The sequence below is a fragment of the Cryptotermes secundus genome, unplaced genomic scaffold (assembly GCF_002891405.2).
Source record: "Cryptotermes secundus unplaced genomic scaffold, Csec_1.0 scaffold318, whole genome shotgun sequence".
Lineage (NCBI taxonomy): Eukaryota > Metazoa > Arthropoda > Insecta > Blattodea > Kalotermitidae > Cryptotermes > Cryptotermes secundus.
The window spans coordinates 1,809,588-1,827,191 of NW_019730108.1; the positions used below are offsets into that span (position 1 = coordinate 1,809,588).

General features: G+C 41.6%; 1 protein-coding gene across 4 annotated transcripts in view; it reads left to right on the forward strand.

The window, feature by feature from the left end:
- Positions 1 to 17,604, forward strand: part of LOC111866119 (rap guanine nucleotide exchange factor 2) — a gene marked incomplete at its 5' end in the record, with an annotated part of 81,784 nt that overhangs the window by 53,259 nt on the left and 10,921 nt on the right. For 3 of the 4 annotated variants that reach the window (XM_033752126.1, XM_023854744.2, XM_023854745.2), the window contains 14 exon segments: positions 881 to 997; positions 3,416 to 3,625; positions 3,916 to 4,437; positions 6,776 to 6,912; positions 7,933 to 8,221; positions 9,978 to 10,137; positions 11,082 to 11,415; positions 12,460 to 12,825; positions 13,672 to 13,906; positions 14,292 to 14,391; positions 15,107 to 15,318; positions 16,064 to 16,235; positions 16,322 to 16,464; positions 17,165 to 17,381. In XM_033752126.1, coding sequence (XP_033608017.1) covers positions 881 to 997; positions 3,416 to 3,625; positions 3,916 to 4,437; positions 6,776 to 6,912; positions 7,933 to 8,221; positions 9,978 to 10,137; positions 11,082 to 11,415; positions 12,460 to 12,825; positions 13,672 to 13,906; positions 14,292 to 14,391; positions 15,107 to 15,318; positions 16,064 to 16,235; positions 16,322 to 16,464; positions 17,165 to 17,381 — 3,214 coding nt within the window. 4 annotated transcript variants of the gene reach the window in all.

Sequence of the window (17,604 nt, forward strand, 5' to 3'; positions counted from 1 at the left end):
CCTGAATGCTCTGAAGGTTACTTAGTTAAGGTTAAAAGCGTTAATCAGAATATTCGAAGTGTATAACTTTCAGTCCAGTGTGCCACACAGGTTCAGAACACTTCAGTCTTTATTCGCCTTACATGTTTCGATTCAAAAGAATCATCTTCAGAGGCGCACCTCTACGAGCAGGAAACACTGTGACGTAAGATGTTTTAACATTGAGCACTTAGGTTATGAATAGTGCTCACTATATCACAGTTTGCCCTATGCAGCCACGTAGACGTGTTTCGTTTAAGCGTATACATCACACGTAAATCTACACGTCAACGTGGCTGCATAGGGCAAACTGTGATATAGTGAGCACTATTCATAACCTAAGTGCTCAATGTTAAAACATCTTACGTCACAGTGTTTCCTGCTCGTAGAGGTGCGCCTCTGAAGATGATTCTTTTGAATCGAAACATGTAAGGCGAATAAAGACTGAAGTGTTGTAAACCTGTATGTCATACTGGACTGAAAGTTATCTACTTTGTAACTGATAGTGTGACGGACCAGAATGAGACAAATCAAATCAGAATATTCGACTTCTGGGCCTAGATTCGAACCTGAGATCCCCTGAATATGAAACATGTGTTCCCATAGCTCCACCATGAACGTCATCCTCTCAGTAACTAAGGTTTATGATTAATGAATGTCAGGGTGGGTGACAGAAAGGATCTTAAAGTTTGTCTCAGAAGTGGCGTAGATGTGAAACGTAATGTAAGGCATTGTTATCTGCCTGCAGCGTGTTCTGTGCTGCCACCTACACGGAGGAGGAAGGAGACAGCGGGCTACGGAAGTGTCTGATAGCAGAGAGTGTTTGATAGTGACTCATCCTGTCCTGTTTCGTTTATTGCAGATAGACTACCCTGAAGTCCAAGGTGGTCGAGGGGTTGGTGTCGGTGGCGGAGGAAGGGGATCTATTACATCAGGCAACATGGATCGTTCCAACGTTAACCTGGTTTTCGAGGACACGGTAATTATAATTTTGTGCTGTGTGTGGTTTGGCATGTACTACCCTGTCCAAAAAGTATTCGATCTTGAGCCGGGAAAACAAAGTTCTGTATCAAGGTGGTTACAATACCTAATCCCCTTCAAAGTAGGCCCCTTGTGACTCCACACACTTAGCCCAGCGGTCCTTACATCGCTGGAAGCAATTTTCGAAGGCTTCTTTTGGAATGGCGTGCAGCTGCGCCGTCGCGTTCTGTATGATGTCCTGGCGGCTGTGAAAACGGCAGCCTTTAGCGGTGTCTTCAATCTCGGGAATAGCCAGAAATCAGAAGGAGCCATGTCAGGAGAGTAGGGACCCTGGCGAACCTGCGGAATGCCGTGCTTGGCCAGGAAACCCTGGATCAGGTGTGATGAATGAGCTGGGGCGTTGTCATCATGCAGCTGCCAGTTACGTGCGTCCCACAGCTCCGGTATCTTGCGCCGAACTGCATCACGAAGATGGCGGAGGAATTCTTGGTAGTACTCCTTATTGACAGTCTGGCCTAGTGGTGCGTACTCATGATGCACAACAGTCAGTATCACCTTCACATTGCTCCGAACCTGTCGTGCTTTTTTTGAGCCTCGGGGATGTTGGATGCTTCCATTGTGACGCCTGGACCTTGGTTTCCGGGTCATATCCGTACACCCACCACTCGTCACCAGTGATCACAGTCTTCAGGAACTCAGGATCCCTGTTGGCGCACTCCAGCATGTCCTGTGCGACCTCAAGGCGGAGTTGTTGCTGCTCTGGTGAAAGCAGCTTGGGCACAAATTTTGCTGCCACTCTTCACATGCCCAAATCCTCAGTTAAAATTGTGTTAGCGGAACCTCTGCTGATCCCAACCTCATCAGCAACTTCACGGATGATCAAACGACGGTCTTCCATGATCAGTGTCCGCACTTTTCAATGACATCAGCATTGAGTCTCCCAGAACGCTGTTCACTGTCCGCCGACATACGGCCATGTTTAAAGCGGTTGAACCACTCGTTAATTTGAGTGACCCCCATTGCATCATCGCCGAAAGCCTGCTGAATCTTGCGGGTTTTTTCTGCTTGGGATCCCCATGTTTCTGACAAAACTTTTGGCAGTGGTCAAGCTTACGACCCTTCAAATGATAAGCTGCTGCTGTTGGAGAAGATATGGAAGTTGGGCATGATGTGCTCTGTAAAGCCTGTACTGCCAGGGGACTTGTGTGTAGTGCTAAAGGAAGAATTTTTCAATAACATGTTATATGTGGGAAATATATTTTTGACGAAAGGCCAAGCATATTCATAAGAGAGAAACCCATCTTCTCGTCAGAGAGGACTATTACCGCAAGAGTTCGGATGTTAAGAATCTCTGGTCGTGGGCCTCACGAAGACTGACGCCAAGACGAACTGATTGGCGGTAAACCGCCAGCATAAAGTAACTTTGACGTTGAGAGCTTAGTCAGGGTACCCGTGTGGAGGTGGGGTCAAATACCTCCACTGTGACCCTGCGAGTCTTAGGAGCGACAAAAATTTAAGTCTCAAATCTGAGACAGTAAAATATGGCTGTGAGTCCCAAGGGACTCGGACATTTCCTCTCGTCAGAGAGGGTGCTTATTTTTCAGAATGAGGTTGACTTATGGTCTTTTTAATGGGACATATGCCCACGAATTTCTGCCCCCCCCCCATGTCAAGAAATTATTTGCAAAGGTATCACAACAGGACTTAACAAAAGATGGGTTCTCTGAAACAAAACATGTATTATTAAATTAATTTCATGAATCACTGTGTATTATGAGAAGTGTACAAACCGCAGTGCACATTGTGGGCAAAATGTATCATTTTTGCACGCTAAAGCAAGCTGCATGTGTAACTGCTGTGTTTTAAAGAATGAAAGTAGATGCATAAAAGCAGCGGTCTGATTTAATTCATATTGTGGCATATAGCCCCTTTGGAAAGGAATAGCCATGAAACAAACAATGAGAGAACGTTCGTTACTAGGCAGCGGCATGTGAGCAACAATGGAAATACTGTTGGAAGTGGTGTTTTCTATATCCTCCACTTAGGCCATATTGCACGACAACAGAGTTCAATTAGTGCAGTGCAGGGAAGTGAAGAGTCGGTTGGTGTGTTAGTCAGGGAACTGCAGTTCAGTCATTTTCAGCTGTTGCTGTTAGAAGCTGGTAGCTGCGGCACAGGGAAAGTTAGGGAACCCAGAGCAAAGGGAATATGTGCTGTTGGAAGCTGTTACCAGGCAATGACTAGTTTCACAGCAGACTGAAAAGACTTAGTGCATGCTGTAGTGAACCGTAGTGTATGTGAATTAGCAATAGTGCTATAATTACGACCTGTAATTGCTCAATTACCAATCCATATGCCATCTATAGTCACACGTAACACATGACAGTATTTTAATAAGACTTGTTTGTGTTTACAGCAGTTTTCTCCAGCGTTGACGGGACGACCAGAATTATACATGAAATCAAACCGATCTTCTCACTCATCAGACACAAGCTCAGCATACAGCGGCTCCGATACGATGGCAAGTGTACAGAGTTCTCTGGATGCTGACGAGGTCGACCTCTCAGGGCTCATAGAGTCCATCGTTGATTCAGACGAAGAAGAGGACCTTGCAGAGAGCATGGATGTAAGTGATAATGAAAGTGATCATTTAAAAATTGGATGCTATTAATTTATCATCATTTCTGTTGCATCAGGATAAGAAAGGGATAAATTATGTTGCATTGTCCTTTTAAGCTTGTATGGACTCCTCAGACTTCTCAGCATAAGCTGATAACAGGACAGGATAAGAAAGGGATAAATTATGTTGCATTGTCCTTTTAAGCTTGTAAGGACTCCTCACACTTCTCGATATAAGCTGATAACAGGAGGGTGATGGAAATGTGTTCTGATGTTTTTTATTTGATTATGTTGCAGAGCTTAACAGTACGTGACACAATTCGAGAGTGTCTGGAGAAAGACCCGTCAGAACGCACAGAAGACGATGTAGAGACTTTGCTAGAGTTCACACAGCACTTGAAGGCATTTACCAACATGACACTGGCTGTTCGGAGAGCGCTGTGCAGTGTCATGGTGTTTGCAGTGGTAGAGAAGGCAGGCACTGTTGTCATGAATGATGGAGAAGAATTGGACTCGTGGTCAGTGCTCATTAATGGTCATGTTGAGGTGGAACATGTGAATGGTGAGACAGAGCAGCTGCAGGTTGGAGACAGCTTTGGGATCCTCCCCACTATGGACAAACTTTACCACCGAGGCGTGATGCGAACGCGCTGTGACGATTGTCAGTTTGTTTGTATCACACAGACAGAATACTACCGCATACAGCACCAGGGTGAAGAGAACATACGAAGACATGAGGAGGATGGACGCATTGTCATGGTCACAGAGCAAAGGGGTGCCCTGGAGGGAGGTGGACGTCGAGGACATGTTGTCATCAGGGTAAGTGTTTGTCATTCTTAGAAATGTGGCAGTGTTAATACATTTCCCACTGTTGATAAAACCTAGGAATATTTACCCATAAAAGATAACCTAAATGTAAGACATTTTCCCTTCTCCGATGGTGAAATTAATAAAGAAAAGTATTTTCTTTCTCCACTGAGAAGTATTTTGTTAATTTCTTTCAGTCTCTCAGCTTGAATGCTAGGCTGTTATTTCAAAGAAAGGCCATGACTGCTTGCTGTCACATCTGTTCCAATTTGACCAGAATCTCTTGCCATCTGATGCTTTTACCATTGCAGCTGGAAAAGTATTGTTAATAATCGAAATATCAATCAGTTTTCCATATGAGGTTTGAGATTTTCACAAATTTTCCATATGAGGTTTTAGATTCTCTCAATTTTTCTGTAAGAGGTTTGAGATTTTCACAAATTTTCCATAGGAGGTTTTAGATTCTCACAATTTTTCCATAAGAGGTTTGAGATTTTCAGTTTTCCATGTGAGTCCATGATTTATTCTGACCAGCTTACAGTGCATACATTTATTCACCTTACTCTTCTCTCTTGCACTACATGTTTCAGCACTAAAGTGCCATCTTCAGGTGCTTTTCGATGTACGTCGAACTACTTCATTGCATGCCCTATTGTCTTTATACTAAAATAACTAAAATATGTATTCGTCATATATATTGATAAATTTTAAATAACAGTATAACACACGCAGTCACAGGAGCAAGACACAACACAAAGCACAATACACACATGAAAGTAGGAAGAATACTCCGATAGAAGAAGATAGGTGTGACTCGCGTATTGAGATACGACTTAAGGATGACAAATCCTGAACAGTTTTAATATTTTTAATATTTAAAATTTATCAAAAAAATCTATCAATATATATGACGAATATATATTTTAGTTATTTTAGTATAAAGACAACACGGCATGCAATGNTCAGTTTTCCGTATGAGGTTTAAGATTTTCAAAGTTGTGAAGATTCATAATGTGGCAATTTCCCTTCAAAATGGATGTAGTATGTTTCTTCAGGACATTGATAACCACCTACATGACTGTGTGGAGTCATAACCCAGATAATCACAATATAAATAATTGTTTTCCTTCAGAATTGAGTCAAATCATTATCATCTCACTGTTTAATATGACAAGGCTGACAGCCCTGCTGTACAAAAAAAAAATCTGTTGGCAAAAATCAAAGATTTGAAAACCAGATGCGATGAGGCAGAATCCCCCGAGGAAGGCTGTAGCTCAAGAAGGGCTGTTTTGCCAGGGATGATGACATAATGTAATATTTTTATGTTGGGCATAGTCCTGAAGTAAGAGATTCGTGCAATATGGGAGGCATAGTTCACTGTGACTGCATTCTGCACTATATTGACTTCCTATTTGCTTTTGCTGTGTAACTTCGCTGTGCTGTCATAGCGAATATACATGAGACACCGAAGGAAAGACAGCCGCTCACCTCACATATGCTACATTAGGAATGAGGGTTGTGCCAGAGTTCAGACAGATCTTGCTTGTCACTGCAGAGCCTTGGGTTCAGTCACTGATGAGCTAATGAGAAATTTGTGGATGAAAGTGGAACTCTGAACTGTATTTTTATGTTCTATGGAGTTTTCTTCGCTGTTCCTTTCTAATCATCAGTCCGTCATTCCTCCATACTCCAGTGCCCCTGAGGTGTTTGATAGCCTTGACCAGGTGGGCCATTGTCACATTCCAAGGCTTTCAGTTGGGAGCATCATTTCTGGCTTAGCAGAGCCAGTTGCAGAGTAAGGATTTTTTTTTATTCGGAATAGAATCTCCTGTTCATTTAAGCAGAGTATTCTGTATTCTATTGATGATGCATATTTTGACATTTAGACCCATTGTCAAGTAACAGCTATGTAAACAGGTGACAGTACAACAGCCGTTGTTAGGAAACAGCTCTGTGTACATGCTGTTTCCCTGGCAATGAGAGAACACACAATAATGGAAGAGACATTTTCTGTGCAGTCTGTGCCAGGAATATATAATGAGGGCTAGTAGCTCAGTTGAGTTGGTTAGAGTTTCATTTGTGAGAAGCAAGAAGCTGGTAACAGGCCAGGGACGGGTCTGGAACCCAGAGGAAGAGGAATGTCAACTGTTGGAAACGGCTAGTGAAGACTAAGAAGACTCTAGTGTGCTGTAGTTAACAGTGTGTAACTCAGTGAGACTCATAGTTATTTGTAGTTACAAGTTGTTTGAAGAGATCATTAAGTCTGATTACTAACCCAAAGCCCCATATGTTGTCGCTTGTCATGTGACAGTATGTTGTATAGTTTTGTAGTGGTAATTATAATTTTCAGGGGACATCGGAGAGGTTAATGCTGCAGCTGATAGAGGAGAACTCAGTTATTGATCCGACATATGTCGAGGACTTCCTCTTAACACACCGCACCTTCATTAACGGTTCAGTGCAAGTAGCTAACCAGTTGCTGCAGTGGTAAGTGAGCTCTTATAAACAGAATGATGAAGCTTTTAAGTTCCATGAGCAGCTCAGTAACACACTTTCCAAAGAAAACACTGCACAGTGGAGCTAGTTAACTACCAGCGGTTGATTATTTGATTAGTTGGATACTTGTAAGATACTTGAATCTGTCTGTTGCTCAAGGGAGTCAGTACAGTGATGGGCTGTGGGCTGGATGGCCAGAATTCGATTCTTGGCAGGGGTAAGAGATTTTACTCTTATTCTGCAATGTACAGAATGGTTCTAGGACCCAGCTAGACTCCTACCCAATGGGTACCAGGGGATCGCTGACCACTCACCTCCATCTAGTACTGAGGTCAAGAATGATGGTGCTTTACCTCCACTCCATTGTATGTCTTCATGGCATGGTGCTTAATTAAGTGCAGGGACATGGTACTGTAGTGGCACTGATGTGTGAGCTTCCGTATTGCTTGATTTTAAGAGCTGGGTGAATGTTATAGCAAGTGTCGTGTGACTTCGAACAAGGCCAAGAGTAACCTTGAATGCTCAGAAGAAAAATTTCAGACAAGGGGGTGAAAGGGGAGTTGGTGAAATTGGAAGAATGAGTGTTAAGAAACTCCTCCCACCACAAGCTATGCGCCGGATTTGACTAGGAATGCGGGACCTTGTTCGAAGTTACATGACACTGTCTATAACAGGTGCAGCACCATGCATTGTGGAGGCAGGTTAGAATACCTCCAATGTAGCCCCTGTGAGTCTGAGAAGGCAATAGAATGAGAACCAGGTGCCTGTGCATATAGCTGGGCCACCCTTTCTCTGGGGGTGCATAAATACAGAGACCTGGTCCTCCAGGTTGGCAGTGTTAGATGCATACTCTATTAAAAAAATTGTTACAAAACTGAAAGAACTGAAAACCAGATGAATTCTGGCAGAATTTTCTAAGGAAGGCTGTGGCCCAAAAATGGCTGATATTTATGGTTTGCGTAAATCCTTATTGTGGTCTGTTACAAGAATGTTTTGTTCCCTGTGCCATAGGTTCAATGAGGGGGTAGTGCGAGACAGGGTGACAAGAGTCGTGCTCCTCTGGGTGAACAACCACTTCACAGACTTTGAGACAGATCCTGCCATGATGGAATTCCTGGAAACGTTTGAGATTGGACTGGAGCAAGAGAAAATGCAGGGGCAGCTGCGACTTCTCAACATTGCTTGTGCTGCAAAGGCTCGAACACGTAACGTGACTCTTGCGAGACCATCACGTGATGAGGTCCTCCACTTCTCCATTCTGGGTGGTTATGAGAGGGGCTTTGGGATCTTCATATCCAAGGTGGGGCTTGCCAAGTACTGAAGAATGTATCATTGTTCTTTTTGTCTTTTGATTCTCTCAGTCAAATTGAATATTTTTAATACTGAATGTATGTATGTGTATATACTTCGTTTTATATATAGGGCAGTGTATTCAGCTACTGGATGTATGAACCTTGTTCCAGTTGACTCTACTTTCCTCTAGTCTGGTCCATTTATTGTCCAGTTTTCACTTGCATAAGTCAGCATAGGCAGTGCCATTACATTGTAAAATTTTAATTGTGACATTTGTAAGGTTTTTTACCTCAGTGATCTTCATGTTGGTCCGCACATTCTCTGAAATTTATGTAGCCCAATGTTTACGTTTTCTTTCAGACAGTATGGTACCTTTAAACTCAAATAATTAAAACTTGTTGCTTGTCCTCTTATTTTGTTGTCTGTCACTAACACTTCTGACATATCTGGAAGATTCTCAGTTTGAATTTCAGCTGGGACACTTGACTGTTCCGAGTTTCTTTGCATTTTTCTCAGTCATTTCAGGAAAATTGGAATGTTCTAAATGAAGCCAAGACTGTTTCCTTCCACATTCCTTTCAGTTTATTTGTTATCATGACCAACCCTGCATAGTCCCGACTTTCTGACACCATTATTATTATACAAGCTAGAGATAAATACGAGGGGGTATCCAAAAGAAACCGAACTTATTTTTTTTTAACTTATTTATTAAAATTTTAAGCACAAACCTTCAATCCCCTTCAAAGTACTCTCCACTTACACTAATACACTTGTCTAGTCTTTTATTCCATTTTTCAAAACATTGTCTAAATTCATCTTTTGAGATGCTTGACAGCGCCTCCGTCGTTTTTTCCTTTCATGTCTCTTTTCATTCGAGGAAACAAAAAAAAGTCGCACGGGGCAAGGTCAGGTGAGTATGGAGGGTGAGGAACAGGGGTCATACCATTTTTGGTCAAGAATTGTCGTACAGACAGGGCTGTGTGAGCAGGGGCATTGTCATGATGGAAAAACCAGTCACCCGACTGCCACAAATCTGGCCGCTGAGCTCCAAGTCACTCCTGACAGCTCCACAATTTCTTCAATGGTCCGTCGTTGATCTTCCTTGATGATTTCACGAATTTTTTCAACATTTTCATGTGTTCGGGCCGTGGAAGGACGACCAGAACGAGGGTTGTCATTAATTGACATTTCACCATTTTTGAAACGGGAAAACCACTCAAACACTTGAGTTTTCCCCATAGCATCGTCCTTGTACGCCGTTTTTAACATTTCAAGAGTTTCTGTTCCACTTTTCCCGAGCAAAAAGCAGAATTTCACCACCGCACGCTGTTCACAAAAATCAACCATTGCAAAAACGACGATCACACAAAACAGTTGTCACTATAAACTCTGCCGAAACTAGTCCTTACCTTCTGAAGCAACGGTAGTAGGCTTATCGACTCAGGAATGTTAGCTCTATGCGCTCATAGTGGCAAAACGAGGTACTACAAAAGCTCTGCCCACAAAAAAATTAGTTCAGTTTCTTTTGGGTACCCCATCGTATATCCATCGTAATTACAAACCTCAAGAGAATAAAAGATTCTGATGTTTTCTTGATAACAAGCAAGACCCAAAAGTGATTAAATAAACCTTTTTAGTAGTTGTTATTTAGACAGGCAGCTAGGTAAGGGTTTGTGAATGTGATACTTATATCTCTTATCATTCTCAAATGATGATAAATATGTGTGTATATGAAAGTGACACGAAAATGCTTAATTTTGTAGGTGGACAAGAGATCGAAAGCAGAGGACGTGGGTTTGAAGCGTGGTGATCAGATTTTAGAGGTTAATGGTCAGAGCTTTGATCATGTAACACATCCAAAAGCTCTGGAGGTTCTGCGTGGTACTACTCATCTCAGTATTACTGTCAAATCTAATCTCCTCGGTAAGTAAACGGAGATGGCCAAGAGTATTAATTTATCGTCTCTTCACCGCTACTTTACTTGCGGCTAGGTTATGTCCATCTGTTCTCTTTCCGCACCTGAGGAATCCTTTGTATATTTAGATTCACTGTCGTCGTCAAATAACTTACATCTGAACATGTTTTCAGAGAGAATAAGAAAAATTCTCTTTACACATAAGAAGCTTTACACGTTTCATGAGTGCCGTAGTATAAGCAACGGATTCATGAGAACTTAAGTTCTGTGTCCAGAACATTATGTGACATAATGCAAATATACTTGCAAGAAGGTTATGGGTAACCTTTGAAAAGTACACACAAAATATAATCCACAGTAGCTGGGAGGAAGGCTATTTTGGTCAGTATAGTAAGTGGACTATGGGCTGTATGACTGGAGAACCAGGGTTCAGCAGTTCCCAGAAAGGAAGAGTTATCTTCTTTATAGCATTCAGACAAGGTCTGGGGCCCGTTGATCCTCCTACGCAATGGTTACTGGCCTCTGTTTCCCCAGAGGTAAGACGACTGGCATAAAGCTGACCATTCGCTGCTTCCATCTGGTGCCAAGGCTAAGACTGATGATCCCACATGTTTTCATGACATGATGTTCAATTAATTGAAGACAGGAATACACTTCTAGTCAGAAGAGCTCAAAATGAAGAGACTGTTTTGGAGACAGTAATGTAGATTGGTGGGGAGGGGGGGTGTAAATTGGAATTCTCTCTAGGAAGAATAGGATGTGGATAGATTGATTCAGTTTGCTCAGAGTGTGGTCCAGAAGCAGGATTTTCTTCACGTATGATGGACTTTTGTGTTCCGTGGCTGGATAGGTGTCGTCATTTTAAAGAATGTTCTGCACAAGACATTGTTGAGAAGTGAGGTGATGCAAGAAGGCATGAATATTGCATTAATGGTGAGTCTGACATTCACAGCTTTCAAGGAGATGCTGCAGACACCAGAGAATTCCCCTCGCAACAAGATCCGCAAGAATTCAGAGATCCCGCTACTGCAGCCTGATCCCCGCGCAAGACTGGACGTGATGCATTTGTCAGTGATGCCAACAATTTCCAATTCTTCCAACACGCCGACGACTCCCTCTGTTACAATCACGTTGGGGACGTCGCTTACTGCATCCCCTATCAAAGAGACCAATGGTGGGACGGGCGGGAAGAAGGATGGACATAAAGGCTTCATGACACTTGGCCCCAAGCACAGGCTACGCAGAGCCCTTGAAAAAATGAACATCCTCCCCAAAAATACCATCACGTGAGTTCATGTAAATTGCTGTTTCCTATGCATGGGATATGTGAAGATGCTGAGGTGTCTAGTAGAGGCTGGGGGGAGAGGAAGGGAACAGACCTACCTACTGTGTATAGCATCAGTTCAGAACATATTGGCCACAAGTGCACTTTTGTAGTGATTGACTGGACTGAATTAAAGCAGTTCTGTTTTGGCTCAGGTAGTAGTTGCTATTCCGTGCTGTCTGCCATGCCTTTAATGGTTACTTCCTGCATTCCTCACAGCCCATAAATGTTGCTATCAGAGATATCTTCCTGGGCAGTCAGCCGATTTTCTGAGAAGACTTTCCTGCATTTGCTTGCAGCTTCTCTGTAATTACTGAGATGCTTTTGATTGAATGTGATGCTGGAGATGTACTCCAAAAATTGTCACGGAAATATTTTTTAGGTCCATGTTCACCAGAACTTTATTTTTTTCCCCCTCTAAAAAGTGCTGTTTATACAAATGTTGGTTCATGATGTGTATGCTTTATCTGGAACATTATTCAGTATGGCACATAATTAACAAATAAGACTTAAATGTCAACTCCTGATCACAGTGATGTGGTCAGTCACTGAACTGTTTGAGACCAACTTGATACTGAGGCAGCAGAATATTCATTGCATGTAGTCACCATACAAGTTTCAAATCGACATAAATATAACTTTTTTTTTGTTTTCCTTGTTTTCTTTCCTTCCTGTCATTCTTTTTCTGTCATCCTCCTCCTGTACATTCAGACAACTCTATTTATTCTCATATTCTTGCTTTACTTTCTGCCTTTTGTTCTCTCTCATCTTAAGCTGCTGTTACTCTTGTTCTGTTTCTTGCCATTTTGTTCTCTCCATGTTTTTTCTCTCTCCCATCTTATTTATTATCATCCACCATTTCCCTTCTCCCTCCTCTGCTGCTTCATCACTGTTTCCTTCAACCTGCATCCCTTCTCCTCTTTGTTCATTGTTGTCCCACATAATTGTACATTCTGGGCATGAAACAGTAAGGCTTTAATGTCACAAACTTATGTTTCATCCATAGTGACGGTGTACACAGTGAGGATAATTCGTTCACAAACATGCAGCCATCACATCAGACGATGTTAATCCACAGTCACAGTAATCCTGATATCATGAGCACAATCTACGATGATCTGCGCTCGTCGGATTATCCAGAGCACGTGCTCAAAGTGTACAAACCGGACCAGACCTGTAAATACCTCCTGGTGCATAAGGAGACAACTGCCCATGAAGTTGTAATGCTGGCGCTGCAGGAATTTGGAATCACAGATCCCAGTTCACACTTCTCTCTGTGTGAGGTATCGGTTGCTGAAGGGGGCATCATCAAGCAGAGGAGGTTGCCAGACCAACTCCAGAACTTGGCTGAGAGGATTGGACTCAGCAGTCGGTGAGTATCTCAGATTTCACTGGATTTGTTGTGAGCTAGTCTGTAGACACAATGTTTTGTATCCTAGCATTATCATTGTGCATGAGTATTTCAGCCAGGATGGGTGTTCTTGTGGCAATACTTGCTTCATTCCTCTCAGTTGCTGTGTAATTGTTTCTTCAGTAGTTGTGAAACATGGTCTGCTTCCAAAAAGGATGAATTGTATATGTGAACTGGGATCTGTGATTATTATTTAACTGCAAATGGGTTTTCACCCGGTAGCAGTGGTACTACAATAAGACAACAGACAAATAATACACATAAACACGTTCAAACAAAACACAGCACAGGGGAACATTTGTAGAGTGGTGTATGGACCAGTAACTGGGCCAGGAATGTGGAAAATCAGAACGAACGAAACTCTGGGTGAATTATGTAAAAAACTCTTCCTCTGATAACAGATATGAAACATGGAAGTTTTGAATTCTTGGGGGCATGTGAATGTAATGGATCAGGCTGGGGTGACTTCACACAATTTTGGAAGGTAATCTGGAAGGTAAAAGGAAAGTTAGAGACCCAGATTAAGGTGGCTGGAAGATGTAGAGAATGATATATCAGAGATGAAAATGAAGAGGTGGAGGCAAAAGGTAAACTATAAAGAAAAATGATCATCTGTTGTAAGAGGAGGCCAAGGTTCCAAGAGGCCCTTGGAGCAAAGGAGTAAGCAAAGTTACTATGCGCATCCACGGTGTGACTTTATTCGCATGTATCTTCCACCTGCTCTGTATTTCCTCTTTATTACACTGAATTTTTGAGGCCTGTAAGTAAGGATAACAGAATTCCTAATTGAGCTGAACATTGCTACAGATATTACCTGAAGACAAACGGTACAACAGAAACATTGGTCCCGGATGAAATGGCACCTGAGCTTGTGCGTGAAAGTCAAGTGCATTTCCTGCAACTCAATGCAGTTGAAGTGGCAATTCAGCTGACACTTCAGGACTTCAGCATTTTCCGCCAGATAGAGAGCACCGAGTACGTGGATGATCTGTTTGAACTGAAGAGCCGTTACGGCGTTCCAATGCTGTCACAGTTTGCTGAGGTGAGTAGCTTCTATGAATAATTAAGTTCCACTGCTGCCTACCTGACCACAGCATTTGATTTTGTGTGTTTTTGAAACTTTTACATTGTGTCTTAATGCCTATGTAACTTGTTAACATAATTTCTTGTTTAGACATTTGTTAACTTTGAACACCAAGACCACATGATATGTGACAGTCTAAACTGAATCATAATTTGAATTTGGTATTTGAAATTTCTGTAGTGACATGAAGTCTAAAGTATAATAGTTCTTGAGAACCCTAAAAATGCACCACATCAATAGATAAGTGCTTGTACTCATTATTCAGTTGCATAAACTGCAAAATATATGAATGTTTTTTTTTGTGTTACTTTGTTGTTCCTAATAACATTTAAACTCTTTACAGTTGGTGAATCGGGAAATGTTTTGGGTAGTGACAGAGGTTTGCTCAGAACATAATCTAGTCAGGAGGTCGAAGATCATCAAGCAGTTTATTAAAGTAGCAAGTGAGTAGAACAAAGAAATGAAGGATGCACATTTCTGTTAAGAATAGTAAGAACTTTTCATGATGCTTAGAGTGCACATAAATTTGGCATGAATGGTGTCCAGAAATAACCGTTGAGCAAATTTTGGCTTATATAAATCCATCAGAACTTCTAATTGTTAAACATACATCTGCTCCATTTTTTTATATAATAATAAAAGTTATTTGCTATAATTCTGTTAACGTATGAACAATATCTGAGGATATTTTAAGCATGAACAAACCTTTCTGCCTTTTTGTATATAAACGGTTGAATGTGGCTTTCAGAACTAGGTAGACACTGCAGATTAACAGAAAAGCCTGAAGTTGAAATCAAAACATATTAAAACATAATTATTACAGTGTTAGCTTGTGAATTCATTCCTCTAGATATCACGTTTTGCAACGATAATTATTTTGTGGCATTTGAAGTAGCTTCAAAATTGAGTGTTCAGGAACTAAGTAGGTGGCATCTGCGTTTATCTACCCCCATTTCCAGCCATATATATATGTATATTTATTTATTTATATTTTATGTATAGGGCTGGAAGTAACACATATGCAAAATATTGTCATTGCTGACTATAAAAATAATATGAGTTCTTACATTCAAGAGCACCGAAATTCAACAGTATGTGCTGTGTGTTTCTTCTGTCATTGAAATAGCATTTTGAAGTTGAATAATTTTCTGTGTGCAGGGCAATGCAAAGAATGCAAGAATTTCAATTCGATGTTTGCGATCGTCTCAGGCCTTGGCCATGGGGCAGTGTCTCGACTCCGATTATCTTGGGAGAAATTACCAAGCAAATATCAGCGGTTATTCAGTGACCTGCAAGATCTCATGGACCCATCTCGTAATATGAGCAAGTATCGTCAGCTGGTGAGCTCAGAGCAGTCCCAGCCTCCTATTGTAAGTCATATTTGCTTTTGTATTTTCATATTATGTGTAAGTTCTTTGTAAAATTAAGGACTGAACCTTTGCGTCTATTAAGAAGTGATTTGTTATAAAGATATGTTACAAATGTATCTGTTTACAATGTCCATAGCCTCCTTCATTTTTCTGCACCCACCTATCCTCTTGTGTGTCTATCCACTTGCCATCTCTTCCTGTATTCCTTGCCTTTTCCATTCTCCTGTCCTCCCATAAGCATTCCCCGTTCCTCCATGTCCACTCTCTGTACTCTCTTCTGTGTTTTTCCTCACTTCGTTTTTGGTTTTCCCAGTAATTCTTTACGTAACATCTGCATTGAAGATTTTTGTGGCAGTCACTGAAAGTTGTCATCTAGGATGTGATGCGGTGTAGTGTGGTAGAAGATTCCCCTGCATTTTTATAATACAGAGAACTTATACCTGTGAGATGGAAACAGCAGGTTCCTCTGAAATATTGATAATGTTTTACCAGAGTTAAAAGACTCATCTACATTGAAGATGGAGGCAACAGGCTCCTCAGAAACATCAGTAACTTTTCACTATACTTGCATAAATCTTCTACCCTGAAGATGCAAGTAACAAGCCGCTCCATCTTGGTAACATTCTGTTAGAGACTACACAGCATTCCATCCCGGGCAACAGCTCATGATGGATCTGTGCATAACAACACGTGTCCATGCTGTTTGCTGTATTAATGTTTCACATTTTATGGTTTTGCCCTACAGATTCCATTTTACCCAGTAGTAAAGAAAGATCTGACATTCATTCACTTGGGAAATGATTCAAAAATAGAAGGACTGATTAACTTTGAAAAGCTGCGGATGATCGCTAAGGAAGTGCGGACACTGACCAACATGTGCTCCTCGCCATATGATCTGCTCACAATGTTGGGTCTCGGTAAGATATTGTGCACATTTCTCTCAGCTTTGATCACACTGCTACAGTAGAGAGGATCAAAACAATTTTTTATTGATGTGTGACAGGTGGACAGCCCCCGTCGAATGCCATGGTAGCACTGAATCAGTTGACAATGGCTAGTGGAGCCGGTGGTCAGCAAGGTGCTGCCACTGTCAAGAGGCGGAAGAAGTCAACAGCTCAGCCCAACCCGAAGAAGATGTTTGAGGAGGTACTGCACTGTTGTCATGTTATTGTCATTGTTTGCTTATATCTGTTCTGACTTCATAGCCATGTTTTGAATGCTCTCCCCATATTTGTGTAGCCGATAGAGAAGGTTTGGGAGTCTCTTCACGTGTTTCTTGGGATGGATTAATCATTTTTTTCTGTAGTCATCTATTTTGTGTTTAAGGTTCACGTGGCAGTCACTGTGAACAGTATTATCTCCTGGATGTGTTGCCTTCATCTTCAGGGTTGAAGTGTAAGCCAATCAACATGAATGCTGCTTGTGTGGCTTACTCTCTGACACTGAAGATGGAGTCACATTCCAGGAGATTCCACTATTCACCTTTTCTTCTGCTTTCTGAATGAATATTTAGGTTCTACCATATATACGAGTATAAAGCTTCATTTTTAATTTTGTCCAGTCTGATACTGCAAAAAGGCAGTACTTCCCAGTACTTGCTTTTCCCATGGTCTATCAAAATTTCCTCAAGTCGTAAGCTGAAAGTGGTTGGGTGTCTTGGTAATCCCATAGCTAACATGTTTGTATCCAAAGATTGACTGTTTGGCATGGTCTTGTCTTCCAGAGATGAAACGTACAGACAAACAGCAGCCACATTCTCACATATATGCATTTACTTTGTGCAAAGAATGTACGAAGGGCTGGCAGTTAATTGCATCTTACCATTTGTCACTATGTTGCACGCCAGGCACAGATGGTTCGTCGCGTGAAGGCTTACCTGAACAACATGCGTGTGATAACAGATGAAGACAAACTTCACAGCCTGTCATTAGAGTGTGAGCCATCAGGCAGCGCTCCCAACTCAGTTCCTGTCCGGAAACGGCATCCCTCGCCCACCCTCTCCACCACAAGCAGCACCAGTAGTGCCAGCGAGGGAAAGAAAGGGATTGCCGGCACCAAGTTTGGTGCGTTCCATTTAGTTTCTTTTGCCCTTTGCAGTTAAACATCAGCTGTACACATTTCAGAGTAAACATAGAACCATAAAAGGTGTAAAATCGGAAATGAAAATAATGTAACGTAAAGAAAACTTTGGTTTGTAAAGACAGTACACTTGGTCGACGACTTACAACCAAAAAAAAAAAAAAAAATAAAAGATGATTAAAATGTAAAAGTTTTTAAAAATAAATT